The sequence below is a fragment of the Rhinatrema bivittatum genome, chromosome 6 (genome assembly GCF_901001135.1).
Source record: "Rhinatrema bivittatum chromosome 6, aRhiBiv1.1, whole genome shotgun sequence".
Lineage (NCBI taxonomy): Eukaryota > Metazoa > Chordata > Amphibia > Gymnophiona > Rhinatrematidae > Rhinatrema > Rhinatrema bivittatum.
This window is the reverse complement of record NC_042620.1, coordinates 244,610,777-244,632,083: the sequence shown is the minus strand read 5'-3', so window position 1 is coordinate 244,632,083 and position 21,307 is coordinate 244,610,777. Positions and strand designations below refer to the sequence as shown.

General features: G+C 45.5%; 1 protein-coding gene across 2 annotated transcripts in view; it reads left to right on the top strand.

The window, feature by feature from the left end:
* Nucleotides 1-1,489: 1,489 nt before the first annotated feature.
* Nucleotides 1,490-21,307, top strand: part of LOC115094052 (protein FAM162A-like) — a 31,913-nt gene continuing 12,095 nt past the window's right edge. Inside the window, exons 1-3 of one of the 2 annotated variants that reach the window (XM_029606703.1) lie at nucleotides 1,490-1,690; nucleotides 8,029-8,127; nucleotides 20,621-20,726. In XM_029606703.1, the coding sequence (XP_029462563.1) occupies nucleotides 1,558-1,690; nucleotides 8,029-8,127; nucleotides 20,621-20,726 (338 nt within the window). In that variant the 5' untranslated portion in view covers nucleotides 1,490-1,557. Of the gene's footprint in view, nucleotides 1,691-8,028; nucleotides 8,128-12,037; nucleotides 12,424-20,620; nucleotides 20,727-21,307 lie in introns of those variants that run through there. The other variant, XM_029606704.1, reaches the window with a different exon arrangement.

The window sequence follows — 21,307 nt, the reverse complement described above, 5'->3', positions numbered from 1 at the left end:
ATCAGCACAGACTCTATTAGAGAATAAGATACCTTCAGCAAGACAAGACAAACTCAATGAAATGAGAGAGGGGTCTTTTTTTTAATGTAGTTGGTACATATTTATAGAATAGCATCCGAATGAAATCAAGAATATCGAGTGCTATCTGATTTTTAGAAAGCATGTTAAGGCTTTCTTTTTTAAGCAAGCTTTTAATGTAGATATGTAATTTTTTATTTTAGTTTTTTGTTCAGTTTTTTTGTATTTTACTAAGTCTACTTTGTTGTATTATCTGTTAACATGTTTATTGTTTTTTTTATTTTTTATTAGTAGTACAATTATTTGTTCTAATTAACTATATGTACTCTTGGATAGAGTGGGCTGTACATTTTGAAAATAAATAAAATAAATAAATTCTTATTTGCTTTTTTGACTGCAATAGCACACAGAGCTGATACAGAGGCAATATGATATTTTCTGTTTTATTTTCCATTTCTTTTCAAATTATTCCTAACATTCTACTTGCTTTTTTGACCACCTCCATGCACTGAGCTGAGGATTTCAATATATTTTTCATAAGGACTCCAAGGTCCTTTTCCTGGGTAGTTGGGATTATATTTCCCTATGTGGAGCAAAACAATGCATATACAATTCAAAGGAGAGTCGCGAGTCAGACAGCACCATTTTCAGCTTTGGAGCGAGCAAAACAGGAGGTAGTAGTGACCTCACCAGTTCCCATTGATCTTTAGTGACCATCAGATGGGAAAAGTGCAGAAGAGAGACCTGGCAGAGGGAGGGGATGGAGAGTATGAGAGTGCTGGAGTTTGGAGTGTCTTTGGAAGCTCTCGGGGTGGAGGTGGGGGTCCACCAGATAGAGGAATAAGGCCTTTTGATTCACTGAAAGAGGGTTATCAAGCCACTGTGAGCCCTTTGTACACACGGTGACATGGAGAGGTTGGAGCTGGAACATCAAGGCTGCTACTGGTAATGCACACACATTGCCAGATGCAGTAAAAAGGCTAACACCTGAGGTTCTAAAGGCTTTGTGCCCTATGGAATATCGGGTGTTAAACAGGACACTACTGCCTACATTAAAATTGGCTGTTATTGCAGGTTAATGGCATAGTGCAGGTTAATGGCATAGTGCTGTCTGTGACTTCCAAGTAATAAAAACCCTGTTGCTGCTAAGTAAAAAAAGAATGAGTTGCCAAGATATGGGTAATGAGTCATTTTTGAGTGGTCATATTTACAAATACATGAAAAGGTACATTTTGTTAACATACAATGCTTTTATGCCTATGTGCTATAGTTGCAGGATCATTTATGCATAGGTCTAACTGCAAGAAGCAAATACAAATTTTTCCAGTTGACAATACACGAGCATAGCTCAAGGACCTAGGTCTGATAAGCTTGGCTTAGGATATATTTAGAAGCTAGACCTCACTGGACTCAGCCTTCTCCCACTGACCTCATATTACGTGACTGTATAAAAACTGTGAGAACTGGAGAAGTCAACAACAGATATGGTCAGGGAGCTAAAATCACTAGAGAAAGCAAGCTGTTTTGCACTCTGGGTTAATGCATTTCTCAAAACACAGTTTCAGATGTGCAAATGAAAAGGGTATAATTAACAGAGGCAAGGGAAGGAGAGGAGGCAGAGCGAGAGATAGAGAAAGAGAATCCCGAAACTTCAGCTGCCCTCCTAATAATCGTAAGAAAAGTATTTGTATTACCTTATTGCAACTATTGCTATATCTGTATATTATCTTTGCTGTCTTGCTTTGTGGAGTGTAAACCTAGCATTAATATTAAATTAGTGTTACCCATTTCCCAAAAGGTGCCTCTGCTGTCCCCTTCTGCTGCTCTCCTTATACCATACCAGGACAAGGAAATGGGACAGGAATTAAAACTGGGTTTCTCCTTCTTAGAGGGTATTTCACACTTGTTTTACTTAGCCTGGGGTCTCTAATTGTCCTAGCACCATGAAAAGAAAGAATTAAGGGGTTATGGCAAAAGCTGAAGGTTATGCAGCATACTGCCTGAAACCTGCCTGGGCAGAGAGAAAAACAAAAAACAACTGGAGCTAAAACAATTGCTTTTATAACATAAGAACATAACAAATTGCCATGCTGGGTCAGACCAAGGGTCCATCAAGCCCAGCATCCTGTTTCCAACAGAGGCCAAACCAGGCCACAAGAACCTGGCAATTACCCAAACACCAAGACGATCCCATGCTACTGATGCAATTAATAGCAGTGGCTATTCCCTAATAGCAGTTAATGGACTTCTCCAAGAACTTATGCAAACCTTTTTTGAACCCAGCTACACTAACTGCACTAAACACATCCTCTGGCAACAAATTCCAGAGCTTAATTGTGTGTTGAGTGAAAAATAATTTTCTCCGATTAGTCTTAAATGTGCTACTTGCTAACTTCATGGAATACCCCCTAGTCCTTCTATTATCCAAAAGTGTAAATAACCGATTCACATCTACTTGATCAAAAGTGTGTGAAGCAACTTGTCCAGAGTCACAAGAAGCATTAGTGGACGAAGCAGGATTTGAACCCTGAGCTCTACTTGCTGTTATCCCACTGCGCTAACCACTAAGCTACTGTCTACCAATCCCACCCCTAAACGGTTAACAAGCAAAATAAACTAGCTGGAAGGGTGAAGGGAAGCTACATGGAGAAACAAGGAGTCAGCTGACCCCCTAAGGAACCTATAAGAGCTGCAGATTATCAGCACCAATGAGAAATGGCAAGCAAAGAAGCAATTTTGCAGTTTGAATTCCCGGCAGCTAAGGGCAGAGAAAGAAGACAAAACCTGCTATGAAGGACCAGGAAAGTCCATTTTTCTGCCAGTAGGAGCCACTCACCAGCTGTTCCAAACAAATCCAGAGACCATAGGGGACTATATACACCTACCCTCACATTTGGACTGACAGAGTATCTGAATGCTACACCCTGCCAAATAGGAAAACAACAGCTAAATGATCAGAATTTCAATAGAGGGCTATAAATGCTACAAGGTAGTTTTGTGCCTTATCTGCCTACTTGAGTAGAGAGACAGCTCTGGTAGACAGGAAAATAACTCCACTAGCTCTGCCTGGGCTCACAGACATTCTGACTCTACTACATTGCTAAGGTGGGATGGTGCTGTCCAAGGACTTGCCTGAAAGACCTGTGAAGAAGTTGGGAATTGTCTCCAAAGACAAGGAAAAATAAAACCCCAGCTTGCCACTAAGCCACTTCAGTACAGGTCCCAACAGTGACTGAATATTATGTATAGGGATGTGCATTCATTTAAAATGAAAATGCAAAACGTGACAAATAAGGCTAATTCGTTTCATTTGGGGGCCCCGAACCGAATCAGAGGCCCCTCAAATAAAACAAACCTTATTCATTCATTTTTTTTTAAACAAATGCATTGGGTCTAGGTCTAAGCCAAAGCTGGGGCCTTGCCTATGGCATAGGCTGAGGCTCAAAGCAGGAGTTGTGGCTTATGCCCTAGGCAAGGCTTCAGCTTCAGGCTGAGGCGCCGGCGTCATGCTTGGGCATAGGCCGAAGCCCAAAGCAAGGACCACAGCATATGCCCAAGCATAATGCCTGGGTCTTGATGGAGACCTGAAGCCAGGGCCTCGTCTGAGACCACCTGAAAAATAAAAATAAAACCCTTACCTGATCCAGCAGGTATTTGTTGAAGGCTGGGTCCTGACGCTGGGGCCTCAGCCTAGGCCAGGGCCTGGACCCAGGCCTGACGCTATGACCCGAACCCAGGCCGGACTTTGGGGCCTCAGCCAGGAGGTCGGGGCCCAAGGTGAGGCCCAGGCCTTGGAGCACAGTCCTGAGAGATTCTCTGCACACGTCCTCTTCTTTTTTCAGTTGTAAGCACAATGATGGCATCCACTGGGGTCATCACAGAGTTAATTAACTCCGGCACATTCACCCCAGTGGAAGGCACCATTTTGATGTATGGAAATTGCCGTACAATTGCTGTATAACAAAATTCCGCCGTCTGCTGGGTGAATGCGCCGGAGTTAATTAATTCTGGCGCAACCCTAGTGGACACATTCATTGTGCTTGCGAGTGAAGAAAGAAGAAAACTCATGAAGAAAAGCTCCCAGAATTAGGCCCCAAGGCCTGGGCCTGATCCTGGGCCGAGGCCCAGGCATTTGGACCCGGCTTCCTGGTCGAGGTCCCAACATCAGGACCAAGCCTCCAGGTGGCTCGTGGCATCAGCCTTGCATTGGGACCCAGCCTCCGGGTTGGGTCACAGATTTGGGCTTCTACCCACCCACACTGGCTCTCACCCCCATACACACACACATGCACGGGCTCTTTCTCTCACACACACACACACGCACAGGCTCTTACCCACCCACATACCCACACATGCTATCACCCCCTCCACACACACACACACTGGTTCTCAATCTCCCACACACAAACACACACAGCCACTCACCCTCAAGCATGCACCCAGGCTATCACCCATCCACCCAGGTAGTCATCCACACACACACATAGGCAGTCATGCACTCATAACCACACAGTCATACATACACACACTGGCTGTCACCCAGATACACACACACAGCCTCTCACCCACCCAGGCTCTCATCCCCCACCCATACTAAAGCAGTCACCCACACAGTCACCTAACCACCCCTACTTACAGACAGCCTCTCTCATACACACAACCCACACATACAAAGATCTTACCTACCCACAAACTAGGGATGTGAATCGTGTCCTCGATCGTCTTAACGATCGATTTCGGCTGGGAGGGGGAGGGAATCGTATTGTTGCCGTTTGGGGGGGTAAAATATCGTGAAAAATTGTTAAAAATCGTTAAAAATCGAAAAATCGAAAAACCGGCACATTAAAACCCCCTAAAACCCACCCCCGACCCTTTAAATTAAATCCCCCACCCTCCCGAACCCCCCCCCAAATAACTTAAATAACCTGCGGGTCCAGCGGCGGTCCGGAACGGCAGCGGTCCGGAACGGGCTCCTGCTCTGAATCTTGTCGTCTTCAGCCGGCGCCATTTTCCAAAATGGCGCCGAAAAATGGCGGCGGCCATAGACGAAAAAGATTGGACGGCAGGAGGTCCTTCCGGACCCCCGCTGGACTTTTGGCAAGTCTCGTGGGGGTCAGGAGGCCCCCCACAAGCTGGCCAAAAGTTCCTGGAGGTCCAGCGGGGGTCAGGGAGCGATTTCCCGCCGCGAATCGTTTTCGTACGGAAAATGGCGCCGGCAGGAGATCGACTGCAGGAGGTCGTTCAGCGAGGCGCCGGAACCCTCGCTGAACGACCTCCTGCAGTCGATCTCCTGCCGGCGCCATTTTCCGTATGAAAACGATTCGCGGCGGGAAATCGCTCCCTGACCCCCGCTGGACCTCCAGGAACTTTTGGCCAGCTTGTGGGGGGCCTCCTGACCCCCACGAGACTTGCCAAAAGTCCAGCGGGGGTCCGGAAGGACCTCCTGCCGTCCAATCTTTTTCGTCTATGGCCGCCGCCATTTTTCGGCGCCATTTTGGAAAATGGCGCCGGCTGAAGACGACAAGATTCAGAGCAGGAGCCCGTTCCGGACCGCTGCCGTTCCGGACCGCCGCTGGACCCGCAGGTTATTTAAGTTATTTGGGGGGGGGTTCGGGAGGGTGGGGGATTTAATTTAAAGGGTCGGGGGTGGGTTTTAGGGGGTTTTAGTGTGCCGGCTCACGATTCTAACGATTTATAACGATAAATCGTTAGAATCTGTATTGTATTGTGTTCCATAACGGTTTAAGACGATATTAAAATTATCGGACGATAATTTTAATCGTCCTAAAACGATTCACATCCCTACCACAAACACACAGTGAGGCTCACACCCATCCACCTAGGTAGTCATCCACATACATAGGCAGTCACACAATTACCCTCACCCCCACAGGCTCTCACCCAGCCACACTCACCCACCAACTGACATCCACCCACACAGGCTGTCACCCCTACACACACACACACACACACACACACACACACACACACACACAAGCAGTCATCCACATACACACAAAGAAGCAGTCAACCAAGAAGTAGTCAACCTGCCACACACACACACACACACACACACATAGGAATTGGATCTCTTCTTCAGCTGCCCGCTGAATGGAGTCTGTTGAATTCCATCGTGTCCTCCTTCTCTCTTTGGCTGCCAGTGGGATGAGGTCCGCTGGCAGTCACGGCGCCCTTCTTTCTTAGCAGCGTCCAGCAGGATGGGGTCCGTTGGCGGCCACTGCATCTTTCTTTTCTCTTTAGCTGCCAGCAGGATGGGGTCCATTGGCGGCCACTGCATCTTTCTTTTCTCTTTAGCTGCCAGCAGGGTGGGGTCCATTGGCGGCCACTGCATCTTTCTTTTCTCTTTAGCTGCCAGCAGGATGGGGTCCATTGGCGGCCACTGCATCCTTCTCCTCTCTTTGGCCGCCAGTGGTGATGACAATCACTGGTGGCCGTCACGAGACAGGCTCTGCAGCAGCCTGCTGAGTCATGGGGTGGGCAGCAGCAGGAGTTGCGTTTATCCAAACGTCATCTCCTGCTGCTGCGGGGCTGGTCTCGTGGTAAAAGCTGCGAGACTGGCCCCATGGCAGCAGGAGATGAAGTTTGGATGAACCGACTCCTGCTGCCAACTGGGGGTGGGGGGATGAAGTGTAATTAGATGTGATGCAATTGATCAGATCCAGCAGGGTTTTGGTTTATTTCTGCCTGATCAGATGTATAAATTTAGAGTGGCACTTGTCACCCTGAAACGACTCCTATGAGCTGGGGATTCACTGAATCCCTTGAAGGCCCTGACCGCATGTCACTGCTGCATATTTGACTGTTTTCTCAGAATTGTGTTCCCTCTTGTCCCCTCTTATTGTACTTGTGGGTGTCCACTTCATTGTGTTATTTCAAGTGTTATATTTTGATTTGCTTCCAGTAAAAGTTAAAACTCTTAAGCCTGGTATCAGTATATTTAGATCTTGAAGCAAGGGGGACTCATTGCTGCTCAGTGAATATGTGTGGGGAGATCAAGGTGTGTGCTATTTGCAGAGCTTTTGGGACACTGTTTTATCCTTTTCTAGGAAAGCAGACCTGCAAGAGTTTATCATAACCTTTCTTCTATAGTTTAACTGCCCCTCCCTAGGTAAATTAAACTACCTCAGAGGAGGGTTACAACAGGAAGGAAGCCTGCAGGATACTGGTCTTGTATCTGGAGTAGTGGATCTCACCAGGGGAGCTGCCTGGGAGATACTGGTCTTGTGTAATAGCAACTGTAACAGACAGTGCTCTCAAATCCCAAAACACATACAAATGACAAGCACTCTGCTTCCCATTAAGCTAATCCAAATGAATCAAAGCTTTCATTTTGATGCCATTAACTTCTGAAATACTGATTACAGAATGGCCTGCATCCACCCTGGAACAGCTAGAAGATAGATTCATAGTTAAGGGTAAATGCCCAAAGATGTCCCAGCATACATTTGAAAGTAACTAATGATCTTTGAAATTGGCTTTCACTAATCTGAGATAATGCTCCCCACACCAACTTAAAACCTGACCTTGTGCATATAACTTAATGATAGGAATAGTATACGGTAGGTAACAATTTTTAATGTTGGTTTTTAACTCATTAAAAGAGAAAGCAGACCCAGACTTCCCCAGGAATAATGTCACATGAAGATTATTATTGTCCATCTGCACCCAGCTGCTGTGAGAGGAGGACATCAGCATCCATCCACAGAGCACCGAAACGTGCATGAACGAGAGTGAGGAGTTTAAATCTAGAGAAAAATTGGGTACTGGAGTTTCCTAGAAGTATAGCAAACAAACAAAAAAAGAAAGAAAAGGAGAGAATGCAGCTAGGCATGATAAAGGGGTTGTATTAGGCCGATTAAATAAGCTTTTTCCCCCAAAGTCACAAAATGGGGCAAACAAATTCCTTAGTAAATCAGGCCCTCGGAGAGACGCGTCACCGTATGCTGGATAAACACTACCCTGATCTTCCACTATGCCTTCTTTCCACAGCTTTTGGTGCTGCTGGTATTGACACTACTGATCCTGAACCTAGATGCCTCATCCTTGTTACAGATCTTGAAGCAAATTCAGGGGCTGCTCCTACCCCAGGTAAACTGTGAAAACAATTACTAAAACATACGGTGCATCCTCAGCTGCATAACTGTTGGCATGCCTGTCCACTGCATATTACTGATTCTTCATTGTAACTTAATTGAATCATTTCTAGAATATTCTTCCTGGCCAAGCCATAGCAAGGAAGTGCGCAATTGAAAACAGCAATAAAAACATAATACACATTGCACAAAAACAAACACAGCAATTTAAACTATGGACCATTTGGGGGTGTATTTGCAAAGCCATTTGCATACATAATAAAATGGTTTTATGTGCTTAAATGACTGTTATAAGATAGCTTGTGGCCCGCTGCATGGGAAAGTATCTGCATAACCTGATTTTGTGCAAACGTTTTACATGCATTGGGGAGAGGTGTTTCAGGGAGTGGGGAGAGGGCAGTTAGTGTGGAATTAATTTTAAAAAGTCTGTGGATAAGTTCACACCCTCAATAGAGCAGGTGTAACTTTGTGGGGGTGAGTTTGTGCGTACGCCGGGGAACTTCAGTGGGAATTTTCAAAGCAAACTTATACGCAAACGTTTGCTTCAGAAATTCAGGGTAAAGTCTGCATGGAAACATTTAAGTTACCTGCAGGCTTTATCTGTATCCACAGAATGATAAAATGACCCTCCCTAAGGTCATTGGAAATAGGAAAGGCCCCCTTGCTGAGGTCACTACCGTATATTTTTGTTAATGAATTTTTTCTACGTTTACATTCATTGGGACCTAGCAGAGGGGAAGGGATATTAAGCGTTGGTAGAATGGAAAGGACCTTAAACATTTTTGTTTATCTAAAAAACATTTCTACCTTGCTTCCCTCAACTTACATGTGTCTTACATATCAAGTTTCACGAAATGAATGGTGCAAGGAAAATATTCTGGGGCCAATTTTCAAAGAGTTTAGGCTCCTAACCTTTGGAGTTAGCTCCCTTACAGGCCGATACAGTACAGTGCGCTTCGACGGAGCACACTGTTAACCCGCCCTTGGACGCACGTTTTCCCTTACCCCTTATTCAGTAAGGGGAGGAAAACGCGTGTCCAACCACGGCACCTAATAGCGCCCTCAACATGCAAATGCATGTTGATGGCCCTATTAGGTATGCCCGCGGGATACAGTAAGTAAAATGTGCAGCCAAGCCGCACATTTTACTCTAAGAAATTAGCGCCTACCCAAAGGTAGGTGCTAGTTTCTGCCGGCACCGGGAAAGTGCACAGAAAAGCAGTAAAAACTGCTTTTCTGTGCACCCTCCGACTTAATATCATGGCGATATTAATTCGGAGGTCCCGAAGAGTAAAAAAAGTGAAAAAAAAAGAAAATTTTTTTTAAATGGGCCGAAAACCGGACACTCAATTTTGCCAGCATCCGGTTTCCGAGCCCGTGGCTGTCAGCGGGCTCGAGAACCGACGCCAGCAAAATTGAGCATCTGCTGTCAAACCAGCTGACGGCCACCGCTCCGTTTCTATCGCACCACCTAATTTAAATACAGAATCACGCGCACAGGCGAGTGGCCTGTGCGTGCACTGGGAGAGTGGGCGTTCGTCCGCTCTCCCGCAGACTTTACTGAATCGGCCCGTAAATTAGCCCTTTTGAAGTTTACTAGTGCCAAATTTCTAAATTTAAGCTCCTAGTTTCATTAGGATCCTGAATTTAGAGTCCTAAAAAGTGAGTGGCTACAGGGGCAGAATTAGGGTGGAGAAACAAAATTAATTGCTCAGCACTGATTTTCAGATGTAGGCACCTAATTTAGGGCCTAAATCTAGGCAAATATATAGCAGCCCTAAATTTAGGTTCCTAATTTTTAGAACCTTAAATTTATGTGAATTTTCAGCTGAAAACTTAGGAACTAATTTAGAGGCATACATTTTGGAGCTTGGCCTTTTGGGAATATCTGCCCCTAGGTTTCCAGTAAAATCCATGGTCCTTAATTTAAAAAAAGACATTTTAAAATGATTTTTTAATGCCAAACTGTATCTTCTGATCAAATAAAGGGCTCTTCAGGCTATTGCATTGGGAGTAGTTCTGGGAGTAATTTTGTAACACTGAAGTAAATTTTAAGACCCACGTGGGCGCACATGTGCGCATGTTTGCCGACGCGAACACATGGATGTGGCAATTTTATAACATATGCGTGTATATCTATGTGTGTTATTATATCTGCTATATACTTGTACATGTGCGCACAACTTTATATTGACGTGCGCGCAAATGCCGACTCGAGCACGGAAGTGGGGGAAAGTTTGGTAGATACACGTGCCAACGCAATTACATGTTTCCCCAGTTCATTCCCAGTTTGCCCCAGTAAAGGAGAGGACTTCCTAAGCCCCCTAGCTTAACTTGCCTCCCTTTTACCCTAGAAGCCCCAACCCTTAAAATCCCACTGACTAGCCTAGTTTTATTTTATTGCTTACATGCCACCCATAGAAGAATTAATGTTACGCAGTAGGGGACCGTGACGCGTGCCTGTGTACATAAATACTTGCGCGCAGACTTCATGGCACAGTCTCAACCTGCCTATGCCCTGCCCCTCTTTTGAATTTTTATTTTGTGCATGTACCAGGAGATACTCACATGCTCACGCGTTGATTAAAATCCGCGTGGCACACACCGGGCCAAGCAACACGCATATCTCCTGGTTTTGTTGTGGGTGGCACTTTTAAAATCCATCAGATAATGCATACGTTAGTTGGCAAATATGTAACATAAGTTACACCAGGGAAGGGAAATTTTCAAAGCCATTTCCATTCATTAAAGAATGGTTTAAGTATAGAAATGGGCATCTTTGAAAACTGCGCACCCAAACTGCAGGTAAAAGTGTACGCGAAGTGCCAGGACACATCCATTCTTATGCACAGAGAGAGTGGAGGGCGTTCCTCATGGCAGAGTCTGGGCAGGTTCAGCATTTGCGTACGTGCGTGAACACTTATGCTCATGCATGCAGAGTTTTTCGGGAAAACGTTCTCGCATGCAGCCGCACACATGTTATAAAATCCAGGGTCGGCGTGCGCAAGGGGGTGCACACTTGTGCACCTTGCGCGCGCCAAGCCCTTGGGGAGCCCTGCTGGCTTTCCCCATTCCCTCCAAGGCCGCTCTGAAATCGCAACTTATAACCTTTATTTTATAAGTTGCGCCTGCCTCCGGGCAGGAATAGGTTGCGCGCGCGGGCCAATGGCCAGCCCGCGATCCTAGGCACAGCAGCAAATGACCACTATGCCTGGAGGCTCTGGTCCCACCCCTGGACTGCCCCGCCCTGCCCACACCCCACCCATGCCCCTGCCCCTTTTTTCAAGCCCCGGGACTTACACGCGTCCCGGGGCTTTAAGTGCGCCGTCGGGCCTATTTTCGAAAATAGGCCCGGCGTGTGTAACCCCCCATACACACGTAAATCCTTGAAAATCTGCCACATAATTTTTTAAATAAAAAAAAGTATGATGAAAGTCTTTTCCCAGTCAGACTCCATTTCCTGGAATGCCTCTCATTTGTGTGTGTTAAAGTGCGAGCATATAGTATGTGTGTGTGTGTGTGTGTGTGTGTGTGTTTGTGTGTGTGTGTGTGTGTGTGTGCGCAAGTAATTTTACACGCGTCACAGGTGCGCAGTTTTCTAAAGGGCCATTTCTGCAGGTAAAGCACCACTTTACCTACAGAAGTTCCTTTGAAAATTACCTTCCCTAAGGCTTTTCAAGTCTCACAAGAATACATAGCCTGTCAACTTTTTGCTCAGGTAAAGTATGAATGGCCAAATCTTTTAAAACCTCAGCAGTTACTGGCAGCTCCATCTTGCTGTCTAGCTAGCCGTGCACAAGTAGCAGAGGTGTTCCTGATTGCAGCTGTGCAATTGCACAGGCGCAGGCATCTCTCAGCAAACTCAGGAAGTGGGAGAAGTCAGTCTAGTCAGTATGACTCAGGCAAATCTGAAACTGCTATAGACGTGAGCACACAACTCAGCCACGTCCAACTGTGTCCTGACAAATTACCCCTGAGGACCCGGAAGACTTTTCCTTCAGATTTCTGTGCATCTACCAGCCTGCCAAAACCACGGAAACAGATGACCAGGTGTCCTCCAGTGCTAGTATGGTAAGAACGACAAAGTGAACCTAGGTTCTGTTCATACATAAAATGCTGGGAAGTTCACTCAAATGCAGGACTCTAGCCTCAAGAATTTTGAAGGGAGCAACTTCACAGGCATGGCAGGAAAGCACAGGCCCTCTGAACATGCTGCGGACTAGAAGAATATTTTGCAGTAAATCAAATGGGATAAAAGACAAAGAAGTTGCTTCCCAAACAGCCTTTTCAGGTGGGTAAATATGTTTTACTGATCTACTTCATTTATATGCATTAGAAAGGTAGCATTTTGAATACTAAATTTTCAGTTGGCAAAGCAAATACCATAGCAATTATTTCTAGCATTCAGATTTAGGTCCTGATGTACTGAGGTTTTTCTCCCATTCTGCGTCTATGGGAAAAAAAATTGCTTATTAAATGGGACCGTTAAACTGAAATACTGGAGTACAGCAGTGAGCAAACGTTCTGGGCTGCACTCCCCCATCTTCACCCTCACAATTTAATGCACTCAGACTCATTGCACTCAATACTATTTTATTACTTGTTTTCCAACGTAAAAACAAAAAAAAAAAGAAAGAAAGAAATAGCAGTGTACATCTGCCCAATACTATTTTCTTATTAGCTGAAACCCACAGAAGATCTGCAGTTAAATTTGTCTTCCTTGATGTGCTTTGGGATTTGAGAGTTCAGTCTGTTACAGGTTCCCCTCTGTGGGGGGGGTGCTGTGACTCAGGGCCAGTATCCCCCATCGGTCTCTTTTCCCTCACTCCTCATCCCCGTCAGGCTCTCTCTCTCTCTTCCCTCAGTCTCCCAATTCTACTGATGTGTCACTGATCTCTGGACCTGCACAGGGCGCTTCTGCGTCTACTGAACCGTTTATCTCCCAGTCCATTCGGGCTCTTCCTATTTCTAGCCCGCTGCTCATTGCTCCCCCTTGCAGTTTGTGCACCTCTGCTGTTTTGTATGTGAACATTTTATTCCTATTTATTGACAGCAGCTGCAGCGCCGAGTACTCTGTACTTGCACACAATACATGAACCAAGTGCGTGCTGCACTATCTTTCTGAGACTGGTATCTGTGACATGCATGCTTTGTACTATTTTATTCTGTAAAGAGGTCAGGAAGAAATCTGACCCTAGTAACTGGCGAGAGTAATAATAGATTTTGTGCCTGCTCACATCAACTCCTTTCACTATAATCCAATCAATAATAGCAATTAAAACTCAGATTTCCAAAGGTTACTGGTACAAATTAAAGCTGTAGTATTTGCAAACACACCTCTCCCTCCTTTACCCCCAAAAAACGCCACTTTAACTAGTCTGGTCCAATGGCCTAGTAGCAGAACTTCCATGTGGGAGACTCAGTTTTGATTCCCAGGATCCAGTTCCTGCTTTTCATGCCAACAGGTGCAGGAAGTGTTGTAGAGGCAGCACTCACAATCCTGGAAGGGCGAGAGTCTCAGTCAGCACACAACAGCACCACTTACCAACTGGGCTTACCGTGTATATGCAATATCATGTAAAGCAACTCATTAATTCTGAATTTGTAGAAAACCAGCAAATTAAAAATTCTTTGCTGGCTGGTTTTTGCACAAAAAGATAAAACCATCTCAATGAGAAAACAAAACCCCATATGAAAGTCTGCTGCAGTGCTCATTTTGCATCTGTAGCAAACGTTTGCGTGACCGACTGACCGTGCACACAGAATATGACGGCAGATAAAGGCCATCCGGCCGATCCAATCTGCTCTTCCACATCTCCTGCTCAGTTTTTTTGTCCCTTCGTCCTCTGTGCTTTTCCCATGTTCTACTGAATTTCAGTACTGGCCTTGCCTCCACTACCTCCAGCTGTTACGATCCTGCTCGCAGAGCCCATCCTGCTCGCAGGTCTCTGCACTACTCATCGCCGCTATTGAGTGCCGCTGCCAGACCTCCTAAGCAGCAGGGAGCCGCCACTGCTGCTGCCTTCATTTTTGCAGCCTTGCACCGCCGCCGGGACCCTGAAGCCACCGCCATTGCCTTTTTCTTCCTCGTGGTGTGGGTGTCGCCGCCGGGGCATCTCATGCGTCAGGAAGCCACCTCCAGATCCGCCTCTCTTCGCGGCCTAGTGCCACTGTCGGGGCTTGCTCCTCCGTCTGGGCAGCAGGGACACCACTGTCCATGGTCCTGCTCCTCCCTGGGCCCTCCTCTAGGTGCTGGCATGCGCCTCTTCAAGATATTTAAAGGGCCAGCAATGGGAAAAGCCTGCAGCCCCACCGGAAGCCAGTATCTCTTCAAATTCCTGCTTCAACCCTATAAAAGGGCTCAGTTCCTGTTCCTCAGGGCCTTCGGATCCGGGTCCCATGGTCGTCCATGTTCTTCCTCGCCAGATCAAGATGCTCTGTGGTCTTCACTTGTCTGGATGGATCTTTGTTCCGTGTTCTTGGTCTCCTCGTCCTGATGTTTCTCGTCTTGTCTTTCATTGCCTGTCTCCTGTTCCTGATATTCCGTGGTTCCGTTCCTGAAAGTCCTGATGTTCCAAATGTCCAGATGTTCCGTGTTCCTGATGTCCTGGTCCTGATGTCTTCGTCTTCGCCTCTGCAACCAGTTCCCAGATTCCTTGCGTCCACCTTTCCTGGCATGCCACCGTCGTGGTCCGTGACCAGCCCAAGGGGGGCTGTGTAGGGCCCTTTGTGGTACAAGGCCTTCTTCTCGTCTGCAGTGCAAGCCACCAAGAGACTTCTGTTTTTAATGCCTCACTTCTGAGAATCCTGAGTCTTGAATCCTGTCCCGGTTTGTGGAGTCCCTTGTGCCTGCTACCGTCCATGCCCAAGACTCTGCTAGAACTTGCTCTGCTCCAGTGCGGTCCACAACCAGCCAAAGGCGGCTGGGTAGGGCGTGCTCTGGTGCAGGCCTCTACTGAATCTTCGACATGTTCCAGTCTCAAGTCCCTCTACTTCGCCTGGAGTCTGCTTCGCGTTCAGCATGGTCCGCGACCAGCCATGGGCGGCTGTGTAGGGCGCGCTGCGATGCAGTTCTCACCCAGTACTTTCGTCTGAATCCTGAATCCTTGCCTGAGACCTTCTGAGTAACCTGATTCCTTGTCCGAGTCTCCTGGGTATCTAATCCTTCGTCTGAGTCTTCTGAGTAACCTGAGTCTTTGTCGGAGTCTTCCTAGTTCCTGAGTTCCTGTCTTGTCTTGTTCCTGCCCTCAGCCTCCATGTGGCCTCATGCACTTGTCGTTCCCAAGTGGCGGGTCCGAAAGGGCTACCGAGTGGCCGGAGGGCTACTTGTTACCAGCATTGCGTTGCTGGGTCACACAGGTGCGTGTAAGTCCAGTGGAGGGCTGATCCTGCCTTGTTCCTGCTCTGAAGCTCCTTGCCTTGGTTCCAGTCCTGCTTGTTCTTGCTCTGCCTATGCTTGCATGCTCTCACCAACCACAATGTGCCTTGGGGCTCCTCCCTGAGTCATGCTGTGGTTCAGGGGCTCACTAGTGACCGCGCCTCCATACTCTCAACATTAGCCGAAGGCCGTGCTCGCAACACCATGGGGATGGCTGTTCTATGCATCCACCACCTTTCTGTATAGAAATAATTCCTTAGATTTCTCCTCAGTCCACCCCCTTTCATCCTCATGAAATTCATGCATTTGATTCATATAGGAAAAGTACTCAGTAATAGACCTGCACTGTTAAAACACCAATAAACACTGATTTTTGTACCTTTAAAGAACCTCTAATTAGCTGGGAAAAAATCCCTAAATTTACAATTAGCAAATATGTAAATATAGAAACCCCAACTGTAACATTCTTTTTTTCTGAAACTTAAACAAGTAGGTTATGGTTTGTTTAAATTGAAACTGGTGGACAAATTGTAGAAAATTAAAACTTATTTATTTAAAATATTTATTGCTCACCCCTCCATAGTTCAGAGTGGGCTGCAAACAAACTTCTTGTCTTTTCCTCCAGATGGAGGCTCTCTTAGTTCTGGCTGTCTTGGTCCGCGCTCTTTGCTTTCCCTTAGCATAGTTTTACCATTTGTGAATAGCTGGCCAGGTGAGGCCCGTGTGCTAAAGTGCGCTAATACTTTTGCAATCATTTCTATACATTAAAAAGTCCAGTTTATGCAGGCTAGCAGAGCTTTTAGCACATGATAATTAGCTTGCAAGAGTTTGAACACAAAAATCCAATGCTAATGAAGTAATGAGATGCAAAACAACTAATTACCCTATTAGTGTCTAGTAAAATAACGTGTTGAAATATGCAAATGACTTTACAGCATCTCAGGGAGGTATATTTAAAGTTTTGTAATAGCATCAGTGTTAATGTGCTAACTTTTTAACACAAGTATATTAATGCCAAACTAATTTGCATGCCATTTAACGTGGGCCATTAACGTGAGCTAATTAATACGTTATCAGCTGATTTTGACGCAATTTAGCATATTGCCATCTCTGTCATAAATCCATGCGAGTTTTTGCCAATTAACATTACTCCAGGTAGAAAAGGAATGCACCCCCAAACCAGTCCACCACTTACTATGTAAGAAAGTGCTGCACTCTCCAGGCAGAGGAGAAGAGTGAATACATTGGACAGGGTCAGCAAACGAAATATGACAAAATAGGGGCCAGGCCAGTGAATCAGTGGAAGTGCGGTGTGGAAGGTCCCTGATTCAATCCCTGGTTTAGGTCTTCTGTACTCCAGTCCTGTTGGGGATGGAAATGCGTGAAATCAGTGTTCACAGCCCATTGGTTGTGGTGGGGGGGGGGGGGGGGGTGGAGAGTTGTAATCATTATTAAGGCTGGCACTTGATGGTCAGATTTAAAGCCCATGATGCAGGGTTGCAAAAGAAGCCTTGGGCACATGGCTTCTGGCCTCAGGATTGTCACAGTAATGAAAAGAATAGGGGCGCTGGGATGAAGGGTCTATTAAAATAGGGGGGGAAATATCTCTGGATAATTGTGAATGAAGACTCGCGCTGCCAGGATTCTAGCCCTGGTTCCGATTGATCCAGAGGAAAGGAAGGAGAAAGAAGGATGCACCAGGCCAAAATAAATACATAGATAAGGAATGACATTGGACGAAATCTGTACTATTTCCCATTACCACTTCTTTCAGCAATTTTCACCAAGGCAAGCAAAATGAGTGATCTGATTTGACAATTAAATGATTTCCATCAAATAATATCACGGTGAAAAGTGTCCAACATGCAGCTGTGCAAACAGTAAGGTTCCCTCCCCCTCTCCTTACACATACACTGAATACACATATGTAAGGTATCATAACTAATGTTACAGGAATACATAAGGTCCATTTCTAAGCAAAACAATGGCTACCTCTGCTGACATTTTAATTGTAACATTAGTAAGTCTCTTCAGAAATGTTATCTGTAAGATGTGTGGGGATTATACAAATTTGTCAATGTTTAAAATGACAATTCAGTTCTTGGGCTGCTTTTTCTAGCAGGTAACATCTTTTCTGACTGTGCTTTCACCAGCAGCTAATTTACTGAAGTTTTCATGAGCTTGGGAAAGCTTCATCTGCCCAGGCTGGACAACTGACATTCACCTCTGACCATTTATCCTCAAGCAATGGATAATGTATCAGCCATTTGCAAATGTACTCAAAAATGGACTCTCTGGGATCTGATTTTCAAAGCCATTCACACATGTGAGAACCATCTGTCAGGTGTGCCCCGGCCAAAAAAAGGTTGAGAACCACTGCTCTAGAGGAAAAGTGAGACAGGAGAGGTATGCTCTAGTACATGCAAACGCATGCATGAAATCAAGTTTCATGCATACTTTTATGTGCACCAAGCCCCGGGCTATTTTATAACAACCATTTCTGTGCATAAACCATTTCTGTTCATTTCTGGTTTATGCACAGAAATGGTTGTTATAAAATAGACCGGGGCTTGGTGCACATAAAAGTATGCATGAAACTTGAACTTTGATTTTTTTTGGCCGGGGCACACTTGACAGATGGTTCTCACATGCGTGACACATTGAACATGTGACCATCACGGGGCTAAATGAAAACATGCACTCTGCATCCACAGGAACCCCCTCGACCCCCAGCAATGAATGCAGAGCAGATCTAGGGCATTACCCTGTACAACTCAAAAAAGATATTCTGGTTCTGATGACATCTCAGTAAAAGCAAAACAAACTCCCTTTACTACCAGGCACAATAGCTTTCATTATGAAAAGACAGTAATTTACCACTAATGCATCTCCTATTGAGAAAACACTACAATATATAAATATAAAAAAATATAGCACCTAACAGTCTCTCAGGATTTGCAATAATGCACACAAACTAATCCGCACAAAGTTACACCTGTATTATGGAACACACTCAAACAGTAATAACCCTATCTAAGAGATACAACTATTAAACCAGGCCCTAAACACTAATACATTTCCTATTGGGAAAATAGAATAAGCCAAGCTGCTATACAGCCCCACACAGAAATAATTGTAAAGCTATACTAAAAATGTTACAAAACAGCTGCTGAACAGAATAATACCCAACAATTAAAAACTCATAAAACTTATTAAAACATGTCCAAATATCAATAAAATATTTCAAAACAGCAGACATAGCATAATACCCAATAATTAAAATGGCAGTCAATCAAGAAAAATACATTTAAAAAGCCACCTTTACTTAACCTCTCCAGCAACTCTCCTACTCCTTCCCCTTCCAGGCCAATAGCACTCACCAGAAGCAGCAGTGTCTGCTGAAGCTCTGTCCTCACAGTCCTCTTCCTTAGTGCCCACAACCAGTCACTCAAACACATACAAACACACCCAATTAGACCCCATGACCAGTCTCGGTCTCTCTCACACCAGAAATCTTCCTGACCAGTCTCTCTCTCTCACACAGAAACACATCACCACCCTGACCAGTCTCTCTCTAAATCACACTCATGCTCTCTTATATACAAGCTCTCAATCACACACAAATGCTCTTGCACCCATTCACACCAGCTCTCACCCAGGCATCCATTCACACCCAAGCTCTCACCCAGGCCCCACACACATAATCTCTCACCCAGGCATCCATTTACACCCAAGCTCTCACCCAGGCCCCCCCCCCCCCCCACACACACAAGCTCTCACCCAAGCACCCATTCACACCAGCTCTCACCCATTCACACCCACAGACACAAGCTCTCACCAATGCATCCATTCACACCCATAGACACAAGCTCTCACCCATGCATCCATTCATACCCACAGACATAAGCTCTCACCCAGGCACCCATTCACACCCAAACACACAAGCTCTCACCAAAAACGTCTTCTTCTTTCCTTCAGGGATGGGCTCCAGTTCCGCCATGGCTTTACTCCGGTGGGCCTTCTTTTTTGTCCACCACGGGGATGGGCTCCCGTTGTGGCCTTGGTCGGGGTCGGGTTTCCTCTTTACTGCCATGGGGATGGGCTCCCATGACGGCCTTGCTTCATCAGGGTTCGACACTGCCATTCCTCCCACCCCACCCCCAGGCTATGCAATGCCTGCCTCACTGGCCAATCAAAGGCTTCCTCCCACTCCCACTGGCACGCAGAATGAAGGAGGCTTCCCATTGGGCAGTAGGGGTAGGAAGAAAGGAGGCTTCCAATCGGCCCGCAGGGGCTGAAAAAAGGGAGAAGGAAAGTACAACAGGGCAGTGGGACACCGGGAGACGCGACACACCTGCTGGTGTTTGGCGACACACTGGTGTGTCGCGACACATCGGTTGAGAATCGCTGTACTAGAGGTAGTTGTTCTGGGGGGGAGGCAGGGGGGAATTGGGACTTAAGTGTATACTTTATTTCAAAAGGATCATGTAAGTTACTCACACAACTTAGTCTGTGAAGAGTAGGTGTAACATGTGTGGGTTATTTTTGTGTGCAATGAAGGGCATTTTGTGCAGACTGTAAGTTTGCTTTGAAAATATGGAGTAAAGTCTCCAGCCTAACAGTATATGCAGAATTTATTCTTACCCATATAATCATAATTAGAGCTTCTAAGTTAAACCTGTGTGATAAGAATCTTCGTCTTGAATGTTGGTATAGCAAAAAGATGTAAATAAATAAATAAATAGATAAATAAATAAATTGTAAATTTAGGTGTTCATGTTCTAGCTAATTAGGGGTCCCGTGTGGGTAACAAAAATTGCTTTTTACTGGTGTTTTTGCAGCGCAGGTACTATTGTTGGGTACCTTTTCCTATTGAATTAAATGTATACATTTGTGCAATAGAGGAGTCATTAGTGTGGAAAAGGCACAAAAACAAAGCAGAGGATCCACGGTAGGCAAAGAAGAGTACCAAGAGAAGTGGTGTTTTACTATGGGGGCATCTTATAAGGGTTTATTGGTTAAAGCCTAAAATCAGAAGCCCTAGTTTTAATAAACTACTCTCCCTAAATTATGACAAAAGAATAATGTAATCTGTCGTATCATATTTAAGGCTATAAACCATTCAGGAATGAAAGAAGACCGACACCACTGGATAAAAAGATTCTCTTATGGGCTGGGCGCTTCAGAAAGGAGGAGGATATACCAGCCTTCGTTTCGTAAGTAAAACCTAATGTTGGTAGTTTGGGAGTCTGGGTGGGCTCTTAAGCCCATCTCTCTTGATTAGTTGTAAAACTTCCCGAAGTAGGGTATGTTTGGGATGTCTGCTGTCCCAGAGCTGTCTCGGGAAGTTTAAAGGCCCCCTAGACACACATGCACTTCAGAGGAGATTAGCCCCCTGCTCCTTAAACTCTTGGGCGTCCCCACCTATGGATGCAATAGGTATAAATCTGGTCCTGCAGTTTGAAGAGGTGATGCAGGAAGCAGACCTGATATTGGTGGCACTCCAGCACCCAGAGTATCCATGGAATAGGTGCGGTGCTTATGTTTGCAAAGCATGGAAAACTCTGCTCAGCTATCGTATGTATATATTCAAACCTTCAAACTGTCCTTTCCCATGCATGCAATCAATTCAAGAGCTACAGTCTTCAGGCAATTGAGTTCTATACAATTCTCTCAATCCCACAGTGCAAATCCTACCAGAATGAAAAAAAGAAAACAGAAAGAAGCTAATCCTATTAGCTGCATTTATGAGGTTTAACGTTCTTTTGTTAAACCACACAGAAGCAAAGTATCAAAG